At 43.4% G+C, this 14,690-nt stretch overlaps 2 protein-coding genes, 1 long non-coding RNA gene and 1 pseudogene across 3 annotated transcripts; 1 reads left to right on the forward strand and 3 right to left on the reverse strand.

Moving 5' to 3' along the window:
- Positions 1–1,319: 1,319 nt before the first annotated feature.
- LOC140470777 (uncharacterized) lies at positions 1,320–10,174 on the reverse strand. The gene is made up of 3 exons (XR_011956687.1): positions 10,104–10,174; positions 4,959–5,040; positions 1,320–1,330 (listed from the first exon to the last, which is right to left on the reverse strand). It is a non-coding gene; the product is annotated as an uncharacterized lncRNA (long non-coding RNA).
- A 326-nt stretch (positions 10,175–10,500) lies between these two features.
- On the forward strand, positions 10,501–11,467 carry LOC140470922 (histone H4). The gene has a single exon (XM_072566858.1). The coding sequence runs from the start codon at positions 10,511–10,513 to the stop codon at positions 10,820–10,822; it is 312 nt and encodes a 103-aa protein (XP_072422959.1). The 5' UTR covers positions 10,501–10,510; the 3' UTR covers positions 10,823–11,467.
- A 928-nt stretch (positions 11,468–12,395) lies between these two features.
- Positions 12,396–13,735, reverse strand: LOC140470596 (histone H2A-like). The gene is made up of 2 exons (XM_072566649.1): positions 13,643–13,735; positions 12,396–12,816 (listed from the first exon to the last, which is right to left on the reverse strand). The coding sequence occupies exons 1-2, from the start codon at positions 13,733–13,735 to the stop codon at positions 12,451–12,453; spliced, it is 459 nt and encodes a 152-aa protein (XP_072422750.1). The 3' UTR covers positions 12,396–12,450.
- A 198-nt stretch (positions 13,736–13,933) lies between these two features.
- LOC140470971 (histone H2B type 1-O-like) lies at positions 13,934–14,455 on the reverse strand (annotated as a pseudogene).
- Positions 14,456–14,690: the final 235 nt, after the last annotated feature.

Here is a 14,690-nt window from a genome sequence, read left to right on the forward strand (position 1 = left end):
GTGGAGTTATTTTGTTAGTTAGTAGCAAGGAAATGAAACAGAACTATGAGGAGGGAGAAAATGAAGTTTGACTTAACAAAATAGGTTTTAATTTGTGAACATTGGAAAATAAAGACAAAAATTATTTAATATAAATTTGGTGAAGGACGTTGGATGAAAGAACTGAAAAGACAATACAAAGTAGCGGGGTAAGATTCTAATGGGGATGCAGGAGCAGAAGGAGCTGGGAGTATATGTGCGCAGATCAGTGAAGGTGGCATATCAGGGGGAGAGGGGTTAATAAAACACACAGCATTCTTGGCTTTATTAATCAGGGCATAGAGTCAGAGAACAGGGAGGTAATATTGAACTTGTACAAGACACTTGTTAGACCTCACCTGGAGTGTCAGAGAGAGAGTGACAACTGATAGGTGGTAGTTTAACCTGAGGGTTACCATGTCTCAGACAAGGGGCGCAATGGAGAAGGAGACTCATTTATGGTAACCTCAGCCAGTGAGAGATTCAAACCCACATTGATGTTACTCTAAATTCTAAACTAGCTATCCAGCCAACTGAGCCAATCCCAACACCCAACACAAAGCAGAGAGCAGAAAATAAGCTAATTCCGGTGACAGCACAAGTATTGAATGAAGTATATTAGATCATATTGGAGATAAGCCTTTGATGTATTTCTTTGTATGTGTGCAACACCTTACCTTCACAGGCAACAGAAGCTGGATTTAGAAATACATTTGACAAAGGGAGGTTTTGTTCTGTTCTGGACACCTTACTTAAGGATATTTAAACCCCGGAGACAGTGTGAAGGAGATTTATGAGAATGATACCAGCGGTGAGGGATTTTGGATCCTCCCTCTGGTGTGGTGCCGAGATCTGCACTAAGTGGGATCTAACCAGGGCTTTTGTATAACTACAGCATCCCTACTGCATTCTTGTACACCAGGTCTCTCAATATAAAGGCCAGCATTCCATTAGCTTTCTTCAGGCAATGAATGACAGAAATAAAAGTAAACACAGAAATTGTTGGAGAAACTCAGCAGGGGCAGATATTATTTGCCACCTGGGGACTGACTGTTTACTGTAAGACACCTTTCCATCTTTTCTTTTGATCCTTTATTTTTGCTGGGGCCGTGTACTGTTCAGTAAAGAACACGGGCACACGATGGAAACTATTCGTTTTGTTTACAAACCTTGAGATTCTCAAACAAGGGCGTGTACTCTGAGAATTATTATTAAAGGGTGGAAAATCAAAGGCTTTCCATATATCTGAGGGAGGCTGTGTGCGATGGGTATGAGTCAACTTGGAATTTGTAGGGTAGACCCTGGGATCCATCTGAGGAAGACAGAACAATATTGATTCGTCATGATTTCATTATTTTATTCCTTACAGGGATATATATATATATATATATATATATATATAATCTGGTTCAATCAGGGAAGATATATATATAAATCTTCCCTGATTGAGCCATTCCAACTACTTCAGTCTCAAGTCAGAAGTGAGATGGAATGCTCCCACTTTGCCTGAATAGTTGCAGCTCCAACAACACTTGAGAAGCTTGACATCATCGAGGGACAAAGCAACTCCACTTGGTTGGAACAACATCCACAAGCATCCACTCCCTCGACTACCCATGCTCAGTAGCAGCAGTGTGTACCATCTACAAGATGTACTGCAGAAATACACCAAAGATCCTCAGGCAGCACCTTCAAAAGCACAATCACTTCCATCTAGAAGGACAAGGGCAGCAGATACATGGGAACACCCACCATCTACAAGTTCCCCTTCCGGCCACTCAGTGTCCTGACATGGAAATATAACACTGTTCTTTCAGGGTCATTGGATCAAAATCCTGGTATTCCCTCCCTCAGGGCAATGTGTGCCTATCTACAGCACATGGACTGCAGCAGTTCAAGAAAGCAACTCATCCCTATCTTCTCAAGGGGCAACTAGGGATGAGTTGGGCAATAAATGCTGGGCCCAGCGGGTGATGCCCATGTGACATGAGTGAGTAATAGTAACAAAATAAATTGTAAATTACCCTGGGCCCTCCACCTTCTCTATGTTGATTGTTCTGGGAGGGTAGGCACAAACTTTGTAGTGAATGTTGATGCAAAATACACATTCGATGTTATTGAGCCACCTGGTTTGTGAACTGCTTTGAAACGGTCGATATATATAGCTAAGAGCTTAGGCTTATATTCATGCTGGGTTGGGGCTGTGACCTTAATTGTCGCTCCGTATTTAAGTTTGAGGCCTTGTTTGCTGCTGGTTTAACATTCTGATCTCTTACCTTTTGGTTCCCTTTGCTTATTGTTTCTTGACTATAGATGACTCCAAAACGGATAGGAGTTTGGTGTACTCAGTTTTCACCATCTCAAAAATAAGAAACGCTGGTAAAGGATACAGTATGTAAACTTTCATAACATTTCTGGTTCAGTGAAAGTGGGAGATTTTCTCAAGTCTACCTTAACCCTCGAAAACCCAGCCACTTTTAAACATCACTAGTGAGGAAGGCCAATTTTGATGGTATTAGGCAAGAACTTACAAAAGCTGATTAGGTGCAGATGTTCGCAGGTAAAAGGACAGCTGGAAAATAGGAAGCCTTCAGAAATGAGATAATGAGAATCCAGAGAAAGTATATTCCTGTCAGGGTGAAAGGAAAGGCTGGTAGGTATAGGGAATGCTGGATGACTAAAGAAATTGAGGGTTTGGTTAAGAAAAGGAAGGAAGCATATGTAAGTTATAGACAGGATAGATCGAGAGAATCCTTAGGAGAGTATAAAGGAAGTAGAAATATACTTGAGAGAGAAATCAGGAGGGCAAAAAGGGGACATGAGGTAGCTTTGGCAAATAGAATTAAGGCGAATCCAAAGGGTTTTTACAAATACATTAAGGACAAAAAAGGGTTACTAGTGAGAGAATAGGGCCCCTCAAAGATCAGCAAGGTGGCCTTTGTGTGGAACTGCAGGAGATGGGGGAGATACTAAACGAGTATTTTGCATCAGTATTTACGATGGAAAAGGACATGGAAGGTATCCAATGTAGGGAAATAGATGATGACATCTTTAAAAATGTCCATCTTAGAGAGGAGGAAGTGCTGGATGACATGAAACGCATAAAAGAGGAGAAATCCCCAGGACCTGATCAGGTGTACCCTAGAATTCTGTGGGAAGCTCGGGAAGTGATTGCTAGGCCTCTTGCTGAGATATTTGAACATTGATAGTCACAGATGAGGTGCCGGAAGACTAGGAGGTTGGCTAAGGTAGTGACATATGCTTCCCTCTTTTTCTTAACCAAACTCTCAATTTCTTTAGACATCCAACATTCCTTATACCTACTGGCCTTCCCTTTCACCTGAACAGGAATATACTTTTTCTGGACTCTCATTATCTCATTTCTGAAGGCTTCCCATTTACCAGCCATCCGTTTACCTGCAAACATCTGCCCCCAGTCAGCTTTCGGAAGTTCTTGCCTAATATCATCAAAATTTGCTTTCCTCCAATTTAGAACTTCAACTTTTAGATCTATCCTTTTCCGTCACTACTTTAAAACTAATGGAGTTATGGTTACTGGCCCCAACTTGCTCCCCCATTGACACCTGAGTCACCTGTCCTGCCTTATTTCCCAAGAGTAAGTCAAGTTTTGCACCTTTTCCAGGAGGTACATCCACATACTGAATCAGAATTGTTTTTTTTTGCGTACACTTAAATTCCTCTCCATCTAAACCCTTAGCACTATGGCAGTCCCAGTCTATCTTTGGAAAGTTAAAATCCCCTACCATAACCATCCTATTATTCTTACAGATAACTGAGATCTCCTTACAAATTTGTTTCTCAATTTCCCTCTGACTATTAGGGGCTCTATAATACAATACAATAACGTTATCATCCCTTTCTAATTTCTCAGTTCCACCCAAATAACTTCCCCGGATGTATTTCCAGGAATATCCTCCCTAAGTACAGCTGTAATGCTATCCCTTATCAAAAATGCCACTCCCCCTCCTCTCTTGCCTGCCTTTCTGTCCTTCTTGTAGCATTTGTATCCTGGAACATTAAACTGTCAGTCCTGTCCATTCCTGAGTCACGTTTCTGTAGTTTCCTGTGGTGATGTCATTTCCAGTTCTTTTTCTCAGGGGGTGGTAAATGGGATCCAAGTCAATGTGTTTGTTGATGGATTTCCAGTTGGAATGCCATGCTTCTACGAATTCTCATTCATGTCTCTGTTTGGCTTGTCCTAGGACGGATATGTTGTCGCAGTCAAAGTTGTGTCCTTCCTCATCTGTATGTAAGGATACTAGTGAGATTGGGTCATGTCTTTTCGTGGCTAGTTGATGTACATGTATCCTAGTGGCTAGTTTTCTGCCTGTTTGTCCAATGTGGTGGACTCATATCTAGAAGTCTCTAAAATTGAGATGCATGGTTAAGGTTGATGCTCATAGTCTTTTTCCATTAGTTAAAATGTTGAAAACTAAGAGGCGTGCATATAATGTGAGATGGAGAAAGTTCAAAGAACACATATGGAGCAGTTTCTTTTAAACATAGAGAGTGGTAGGCGTGGAACGCACTTCAAGGGGTGGAGATGCAGATACGATAAGGACTTTTAGGTAAACAAATGAATATGCAAGAACTGGAGGGTTATGGACCAAGGACAGGCAGAAGGGATTAATTTCATTTGGCATCATGTTCGGCACAACTTCATGGGCTGAAGGACCCTTTCCTGTGCTGTACTGATCGATGTTCAGATTTAATGCAGTGTATATTTCGGATGAGGATTCATTCAAGTTGATTGAAACTGGGTAGAATGCATTTAGAATATAGATTAAATAGATAGAAACTTCCATTTCATCGGTGGTGTTTGACTTTGAACATGTCTGGAAATGGAGTTCAATTTGTCTCTGATTCAATCCACTCTGACTGTGGAAAGGATGTTCTTCGCTCTGACAGCAGTAACATACCTGCTATTTGTTCGAAGCAGCTGGTCACACTTGGCTCTGTACCGAGGGAATATTACATTGTCTTGGTCCTTTGAGTACTTGCCTGGAGGAAGACAGAAGAGATACCTCCTGTAAATCAACATCAGTTGTGATTGGCAACATCAATGTAACATTCAGTTAATGATCATTATGATTTTTTATTCAAAGCCAGCAAATTAAACAGAACCACGGGTCTGATTCCACTCCTGCCCTGAGCTGCTCCTTGTCCAGTTTTTCTTAAAATTCTAAGACCAATTGAGTGAGATCCAGAAACTAAACAACATCCATACAGCTCTGTGAATGGGACTACCGGATGCAAGTGGGTATGTGGATATGTGAGTTTAGTTATTGGTCTATACCTGTCAGTTGTGAATGTGATAATGTAGTTATTAAACTGTAACATACATTATATGGTCAATATGTTTACATATTCACAGAACAGAGACTGGCAGGGTCCGATTGATAGCTGTCGAATCATAAAAATAATACAGCACAGAGAGCGCTATTCAGCCCATCTCGTCCATATCAACCCAAAGATGCCCTTTCTCCTCCCACAGCCCATAGCCTTGTAAATTACAGAACTTGAGGTGCAATTCCGTGGATTTTTGTTTAAAAGAGTTTAGGGTCTCTGTATGCACCACCAAATCAAAGTTAAAAATCACTCAACACCAGGTTATATTCCAACAGGTTTATTTGGAGGCACTAGCTTTTGGAGCACTGCTTCTTCATCAGGTGATTGTGGAGAGTTAGATTGAAGACAGAATTTATAGCAAAAGTCTCCAATGTGATGTAACCGAAATTATATATTGAAAAAGTCCCGAATTGTTTGTTAAGTCTCTCCTCTTTTGGAATCATGACCACCAAATCAGGCAGCAAATTCCAGATACCCACCACTCTCTGCATAAAACACATTTTTCCTCACATATCATCTAATTCTACAGCCGCTTAGTTTGAATCAATGATCCCTGGTGTTTGAACTCTCTGCCAAAGGAAACAGGTTCCTCTAATTTCTCCCTCTCACTACTTAGAGAAAAAAATCACACAACACCAGGTTATAGTTCAACAGGTTTATTTGGAAGTACTAGCTTTTGGCGTTCTGCTCCTTCATTAGTAGCTCACTATTTAGTATTCCTTATCATGGTACCTCTGTTCCAAGGAATACAACCCCAACCTCTCCAATCTCTCCCAATAGTTACAATTCACCAGCCCTGGCAACATTCTCATAAATCTCCTCTGCACTCTCTCCAGAGCAATGACGTCCTTCCTGTGATGTGGGGACCTGACTGCACACAATACTCCAGTTGTAGCTTCACCAGTGCCTTATACGGTTTCATTGTTATATCACTACTTTTGTATTTCATCCCTCTGCCAATGAAGGACAGCATTCCACGTGCCTTCTTTACAACCCCATCTACCTTTAGGGACCTGTGTACTTGCACACCAAGATCTCTCGCTATATTCCCATTTATTGTCTATTCCCATTTACTATTTGACTTCCCAAAATACATACCCTCACACTTATCAGAGCTGAACTCCATCTGTCACTTTTGTCCCCACTCCTCCAAACGATATATGATTGTTTTGGAGCCTACAGCTATCCTCCACACATGATCAATTTTTGTGTCACCTGCAAATTTCACAAGTTTATCCACCACATTCAAGTCCAAATCCTTAATGTATAAAACAAACAGCAGAGGTCCCAACACTGAGCCATGCAGAGCACCACTTGAAACAACTTTCCATTCACAAGAGCAGCCATCAACCATTACCATTTGTTCCCTGTTACTAAGCCAACTTTGCATCCAATTCACTACATTACCCTGTATCCCATAGTTAAATTGCTATAATCTGTTGGATTTTCAGATAGGTTATTTAGTGTTCTGTTCTCCTTGTTTCATTTAGTAATCTTGTAAATCAGTTCTGTTATGTTTAAAACTACGTGGTTTGACCAGCTACATCACTCCTGGAATATCCGAGTTACACCTGTTTAAAACAACTAGCAAAGTTTGCAGGATTTGTTGTGAAGTTTCGATTTGGGATTAGGGTTGTTGGACTCGAAGGCAGCGAGTGGTAGGTGTTAGTGTCTTTTGTTCCGGGTTTTGAATTCAGTTGGTTTAAATGGTGCTTAGGATAGCAATGGCTCTTTTAGTCATCAAGAGTTTTGTGGGGGTGGAAGAATGATTCTGGGGCTTTTACAAAAGGTGATTAAGGGTAAACTGCTGGAAATAGCTGACAAGCTGGGGTTGAGTCTGTGTCCTTCCATGAGGAAAGGAGAGGTAATTATAGAGTAGCTCAGCATTAAATTTGTTGGAAACACCATTAGAATCTTCAGACATGGCTAACCTTCAATGTAAAATGAAGCAACTTGAGGTAGAGGCAAAAGACAAGCAAAGGGCCACTGAAATGAAACCATTTGAATTATGATTAAATGGAGAAGAGAGAGAAAAGGATAGGAAGGAAAGGAAGAGAGGGGGCTTGAACTTTAGAAATTGGCACTTAGACAGGAGTTCAAAGATTCACTTCCTGTAGTAGTGAAAGCTCATGTGGAAGAGCAGAGAGTTCAAACAATAAGATTGGCAGCTGAAATGGCTGATGGTTATGAGTTGGTCAATAAATCAAAGTTTGGCTTCCAAAACCAATTTCAATCCATGAGGGATAGAAATTGAAGATAAGAGAAATCCTCACATGGAAAGGAAACGATAGATCTCGGTGAAGATCGTAAGGATGACTTACCACAGGATAAAAAGGAAACTCTTGAAGGGGAAAGAAGTTAAAAAGCTCTGGTGTTTTCCCTGCAATAAAGTAGGCCATATTAAATCAGTGTTGGTGAGTCAGGAAAAGCATTGGAAAGCCAGATGTAGGAAACAGGATAAGGCAGTGAATTTTGTTGGAGTGGTAATAGAAAGCTCAGAGGAGGCTAGAAAGCTGCACCAGAATGTACAAGCTGGTCGGAGGTGCCAGATCTTCTTAAACCATCCACCTCTGAAGGTAAAGTTTACTTGCATAGGCCAGGAGGATAAGGTAAAGTGGTTGCAATATTAAGAGATACAAAGATCCTCTCCTCATCTTTCAGTATCATAGATTGGGATATGCACCTCTGAAGGACTATTGCCAGAAAAGGTACTAGTAACGGGAATTCTTGTTGACACAAGAAATGCTTAATTGTGAGAAGTGAGGTTAGAGTGTCCAGTGAAGAGTGAAGAAGTTTTCAGAGGAGTATTGGACAAACTCTCAGCTCCAGGAATACAATTTGTACTTGATAATGATATTGTTGATTCACCTGTAGGGGTGCTGCCTACTATGGTTGAATAGCCAATGGAAACTCAGGCAACTGAATTATTGCTGGACATGTATCCTGGGATTTGTCATGACTGTGTGGTGACAAAGTCACCAGTTGAAACAGGAGAGATCAAAGAGTACAGATAAGAACGTTGAAGTGAACTTAGCAGAGACCCTGTTGGACCTGATGGTTGAGACCAATGGGGAACAGATAGATGACAAAGCAGACATCTTTAGCTCAGATAAATTAACTGAGTTACAGCAGAAAGATGAAAATTTAAAGCAATTGTATCAAAAGGCATACAAAGAAAATAAATCAGATATATCCCTGCATGTTATTATCTTTAAAAATATTGTCTTAATGAGGAACTGGAGACCATACATATTCAGGCTAATGAGAAATGGGCAGAAGTTTATCAAGTTGTTTTGCCTGTGGGTTACAGAAAGCTGGTGTTGTGAGTAGTGCATCAGCTACCACTAGCAGGTCATTTGGGAGTGAGGAAAACTCAGACTTTTGCAGAGATTGTTTGGAATTCACATTATTGAATTATCACTTCTGTATGTGTCAACTATTCAGTAAAGGAGTAATTCTGTACTTCTCAGTCACAGACAAACTCCATGTAAATGTGCTTCATTCGGACTGAGGATTTGAGCTAGAGGGAGAGGCAGAATAGGCTGGAGCTGTTTTCTCTGGAGAGGGACCTTTTATGGAGGTTCATAAAAACATGAGGGGCATGGATAAGTTAGTAGAGATCTGGATGGGTATATAAATAGGAATGGTTTAGAGGGATATGGGCCAAGTGCTGGCAAGTGGGACTGGATTAGGTTAGGATCAGTTGAAACAAAAGGTCTGTTTTGATGCTGTACACCTCTATGATTCGATGACTCTTTTCTCACCAGCAGGATAGGAGTTACCACAGTTTCCTTCCACCTCTCTACTTAGCAGCTACCTCATAGATGGTTGTTGAAACTATGTAACAGTGTGATCTATTTGTTTATCTTCATTGTAACTTTGAAAATGCTCTTACTAAATTAAGAATTTAATGCTCTTCCTATTTTGGATAAGGATGAGGATCTATCTTAAAACTGGTGTAGCTGCTGTTTGCTCGAGGCAGCTGGTTACACTTCGCTTTGAACTGAGGAAGTATTACAGTGTCTTAGTCCTTCACGTATTTGTCTGAAGGAAGACAGAGAGACACCACCTATAAATCAACATGAAGTGATTCTGGCAATATTGAACTGATCAACGTCACATTCGTTGCATATTCATTAGGATGTATGTTTTTTTTCTTTAAACCCAGCAAGTTAAACAGAACAATTGATCTGATTGCATTATTTCACTGAGCTACTCCTTGTCTGGGGATTGTGTTTGTTTTTCATGTGATTCGATACCAATTGAGTGAGATCTAGAAACTGAGCAACAACTGCCCCGCTCCATGAATGGGACGACTCACCACCGGGATACTAACACAGTTCAATATCCAACTCCCAAGTCACTACCTGTTGGAGGGAGGAAAAACGGCGCTATAGCTAATGTTTTTACCAAGACCTCAGTGTATGTCTTTTTACAGGCGTATCACAGTCCTACAGTCGGTCTCCGATTCCGCTATTGACTACACAATTTCAACAAACAGCGGGAAACAATGAAATTTCAATAATGTTCAGAGAATTATAAACCACAAAAATGTCCCACAGCCGCGTCTTCCCGCTCTGCCTCCCTCAGCAGGCCCACACACAGCCCGAGAAAGACCTCTCTCTTCCCCCCCAGCCCGCTCACTCCAAGTTCCGGGACCAGTTCCTGCTCCGCTCGGCCTCTTACAAACAGCCCCCGGTTCTCCCTGAACTCACCCCGAATCAATCCCGGTCTCGGAGCCCCCTCTGTGTCCCAGGCTCCCATCCCGATGTGCTGCTGGAAGGAGCCTGCTCCTTCATTGCGGTCTGATTCAAACAAACCTCTTGTACTCACTGAGTAAATGCTCCTCAATGGCAGCGCTGGGGGAGGGCCTCACGCATGCGCTCCTCAGCTTTTGGGGAGAAAAGGTTCAGTCCCAGATACAGTTGGTGCTGGAGTGAGCTGGAGGCGGAGCTGGATGATCAAAGCCATTTCCCTGCTCTGTCTGACACTCAGTTTCCTCTCCGGCCCCGCCTCTCACTCTCTGTCAGCTCTTTCTCAGTCAGGTCGGGCCGGGCTGTATAAAAAAGGAAGGGGTGGCAGCTTGGCTCTCATTCGGCAGCGGTTGGAGTGAAGAAGCGTGATGTCTGGAAGAGGCAAAGGAGGCAAAGGCCTGGGAAAAGGCGGAGCGAAGCGGCACCGCAAAGTGCTCCGTGATAACATCCAGGGCATCACCAAACCAGCCATCCGGCGCCTGGCTCGCCGTGGCGGGGTGAAGCGCATCTCGGGCTTGATCTACGAGGAGACCCGCGGGGTGCTGAAGGTTTTCCTGGAGAATGTGATCCGGGATGCGGTCACCTACACTGAGCACGCCAAGCGCAAGACGGTCACCGCCATGGATGTGGTGTACGCTCTGAAACGTCAGGGCCGCACTCTCTATGGATTCGGCGGCTGAGCATAAAGCGACCCTTTTCCAGCGAACCCAAAGGCTCTTTTCAGAGCCACCCAAACTTTCCGATAGAGAGCCGAGACCTAAGGACGATGAAAACGCACACAACGAGGAGATTGCTACTGTAGCCGGTTATTTCGCGTTTATCGCGACTTTTACAATTATTTCCCCTCGAAAATGTACTAATACCGTGTTCTGCGGTACGGCAGAGAACATTAGGAGTGGACGGTTCACTTTGTTGCTGTTTACCGTAGCCAATGATTTTGACATTGTAAGTATCCCTACAGTGTCGATAAGAGGCTGTTCGGCCAATCGAGACTCTGATTCCTGAAGAAGGGCTTATGCCCGAAACGTTGATTCTCTTGTTCATTGGATGCTGCGCTTTTCCAGCAACACATTTTCAGCTCTGATCTCCAGCATCTGCAGTCCTCACTTTCTCCTCTATTGTTGTGCAACCTAGTTATTCCATGTAAAGAATCGCATCATAACTTGTAACATGTAGATGTAGGAGCAGCATTAGGCCATTCTACCCATCCAGCTTGTTCTGCCATTCGATCATGGCTGATTTTTCTCAAACGTATTCTTGTAACCTTCGGTCCTCTTTCTCGTAAATACCTGTCCACCTCAGTACTGATATCAATGTGTACTTGGCTGTCCGTGCCTTGAATAATGTTTTGTTTTTATTTATTGCGGAACCCAGCCATTTTTACACATTAAAGTATTTATATTTCCCAGTAATAATCTGGATGAAATAAAAATGTATTGATAAAGTGTGGTTCTGTAATTTTATCTCTGTACACTGTTTTAGCTTTTAAGATGTTTCAATCGGCGGGCTTTCGATTGATTCACGGCGGATACAAGTTCGGTTGCTCATCCAGAGAGAGCACGAAGCAATAGGAGACATTAGTACTGTATTTCTATCGGAAGTTAGTTAGAAACAAAAACGGAAGGCAGCGGCAGTGAATTTGCAACTGATGAGATCTTAATTCAGGGATTGCGGAAATATAGTAATTAGAACAGTGATTTTTCACATCAAATTTTGGTATTGGGTTCGATATTTCAGGAAAATCCCCATCTCCTCATTGACTCCCTTTGCGATAACATGGCTTGCGGTGAGGTGGAGGCAGGAGAGCAAAGGAAAAAATGGCGCCAAGAGATCAACGGCTTATTTTCAAATTTGAAAATGCCCGCCATCACGTATAAAAGAGCAGGAGATTATACAGAGGAGAATGCATGAGTACGTACACGTTGATTGTTTTTTGTATTGCGAAACTAAACTTCACACAATCTCACTTTACCACATTCCCTCCTTTTACAGCTGAAAAATGACTGACTACTGTTGAACACGCTCTCTCTCCAGAGGCTGGGGGAAAATAAGAGTGGGTATGAACCGAGCAGATAACAAATTGTAGAGGTATATGTTGCAGAGACAGTGGGAGGATTCAGCTCTCACTGATGCAGTTAAAGGAAATGTGATGCCAAACCCGATCGGGACTGATATAAACTTCCTCTGCTCCCACAGACAGTAACAGTATCCAATAATAATAATCCGACAGAGAGCTCAGCTCCTTTCACAGATACTGTGAGTGGCTCTTAAAAGAGCCTTTGGGTTGTCAGATTCAAGAACACTATCCTCACTTTTTAGCAGATCCAGCAGCGGCGGTTTTCTTGGGCAGCAGCACGGCCTGGATATTAGGCAGCACCCCGCCCTGAGCGATGGTCACCCCTCCCAGCAGCTTGTTGAGCTCCTCGTCGTTGCGCACGGCCAGCTGGAGGTGCCTGGGGATGATGCGGGTCTTCTTGTTGTCCCGGGCCGCGTTGCCGGCCAGCTCCAGGATTTCAGCCGTCAGATACTCCAGCACCGCAGCCAGATAGACCGGCGCTCCGGCACCCACACGCTCAGCATAGTTACCCTTTCTCAGGAGCCTGTGAACACGGCCCACCGGGAACTGCAGGCCAGCCCGGGACGGCCGAGACTTCGCCTTGGCGAGACCTTTCCTCTTCCAGACATGGTCAAAATCTCACAAGCACTTTTATAGAGAATGCTGTAATTCCCCTCACATTGCGGTCTCTTATACCTTCGGGAGGAATGGTGGGGCGGCCATTTCGGATCGGTCATCATCCACTAATGTTGTTCCAATTCCCAATCAGATATCTGCCTCATTCCCCAATCCGGAGACGGCACGGGGAGGAGGGAGGAAAGTACCGGCGCCAAATCATCAACAGCTTTTTTACAATTTGAAAAGCCCGCCAATTTAAAAACAAAGGAGAACCTGAAAAATGAAGTTAAAAAAACACGAATACACATGTGTACTTCACACGGTCTTACTCTCCCTCAGTTGCCGAACAGTCTCTGTCCATTAGCAGAAAGTGAGGACTGCAGATGTTGGAGATCAGAGCTGAAAAATATGTTGCTGGAAAAGCGCAGCAGGTCAGGCAGCATCCAAGGAACAGGAGAATCGACGTTTCGGGCATTAGCCCTTCTTCAGGAACCTGTATCTATCCATTTCTGATCTCGAGAGTGGGTTATGTTCTAAAGCTTGAGAAGGAGCTGGAACAAAACAGGCCAAACACTGCAGTCTGCAACCTGTCTTTTCTTTTCAAATTTCAGTACCACCCCGATATGCTGATAAAGCAGCACACAACATTCTTCCGGCTCAGCATCGAAGTCAAGCACGTTTTTTAAGACGATATTTTAAAGCTGTCCTCCCTTATCGCTCTCGATCAGATTCAGCAAAAGCTCCACGGTTCAGCCCGGTCGCTGTGTTGGAGTTCTCTCGTTTCGCTTAGAAAGTCTCTCACCGACAGCAGAAAGCTTTATTTTACATTCCGAAAAATCGGATCAAACCCGCGCACTGGAAATGTAAAGTAAATCAGAAGGTAAAATGCACCAATCGCGGGACGGTAAGATGTGGTCATTTGTCCGCCAGGAGTGAACAAGCAAGATGAAAAATGACTCACTGGCGCTTGATTTGCTCTCTCCACCCCACTCCCGAATAATTTGCAAACCACATATCAACACAAAAACATATGACACAACAAGATAAAACGGCTTATGAAGAATCACATGCAAGCTAGAACAAACAACTCTTAAAGAAACAGTTCAGCTGTCTCAGGGATGTTGTGGGTGGCTCTTAAAAGAGCCTTTGGGTTGTGGATGTGTATGTGTTTCAGTGCGGTCCTTCACTTGGAGCTTGTGTACTTGGTCACCGCCTTTGTGCCCTCCGACACGGCGTGCTTGGCCAGCTCCCCGGGCAGCAGCAGCCGCACGGCGGTCTGGATCTCCCGGGAGCTGATGGTGCTGCGCTTGTTGTAATGGGCCAGGCGGGAAGCCTCCCCCGCGATACGCTCGAAAATATCGTTGACGAACGAGTTCATGATGCTCATGGCCTTGGAGGAGATGCCGGTGTCGGGGTGAACCTGCTTCATCACTTTGTAGATGTAGATGGAGTAACTTTCTTTCCTGGTCCTTTTCCTCCTCTTACCGCCCTTCGTTGGCGCCTTCTTGATGATTTTCTTCGCGCCCTTCTTGGAGGTTTGCTGTGATTTCTTCTCATCAGCCATAGTACCGCTCACTGTCAGTCACAGAATATGGGAAAGTGGGCTCGGAGCTCCCTTTTTATAGACTGAAGACGTCATCAATGCTAATGAGGGATGGGGGAAGCCTGGTTCCTGATTGGGTAGTGTACACAGAGTCATTCCCAAACATTGAGTCTCTCCAATTGGTTAATGTGAGATCCCATGTGGATCTGTCAGGATCTGCAACGAAATGTAAAGTGGACAGTGATTCTGTTCCTGTCAGTCTGACTGTGGGAGATTTGTTTTGTGTCTGTGAAACAGAAAGTGACTGACTGTGGTATTGGCTCGGTTTCCT

This window comes from Chiloscyllium punctatum, chromosome 52, assembly GCF_047496795.1.
Source record: "Chiloscyllium punctatum isolate Juve2018m chromosome 52, sChiPun1.3, whole genome shotgun sequence".
In the NCBI taxonomy this organism is placed as follows: domain Eukaryota; kingdom Metazoa; phylum Chordata; class Chondrichthyes; order Orectolobiformes; family Hemiscylliidae; genus Chiloscyllium; species Chiloscyllium punctatum.

What these genes read in the sequence shown, in the direction of transcription:
- LOC140470922 (XM_072566858.1), top strand. Translation starts at nt 10,511, where the DNA reads ATGTCTGGAAGAGGCAAAGGAGGCAAAGGCCTGGGAAAAGGCGGAGCG.
- LOC140470596 (XM_072566649.1), bottom strand. Translation starts at nt 13,735, where the DNA reads ATGACCACATCTTACCGTCCCGCGATTGGTGCATTTTACCTTCTGATT. An exon ending in TTGATCCGATTTTTCGGAAT is followed by an intron (nt 12,817 to 13,642) that starts GTAAAATAAAGC and finishes CATGTCTGGAAG; the next exon opens with AGGAAAGGTCTCGCCAAGGC.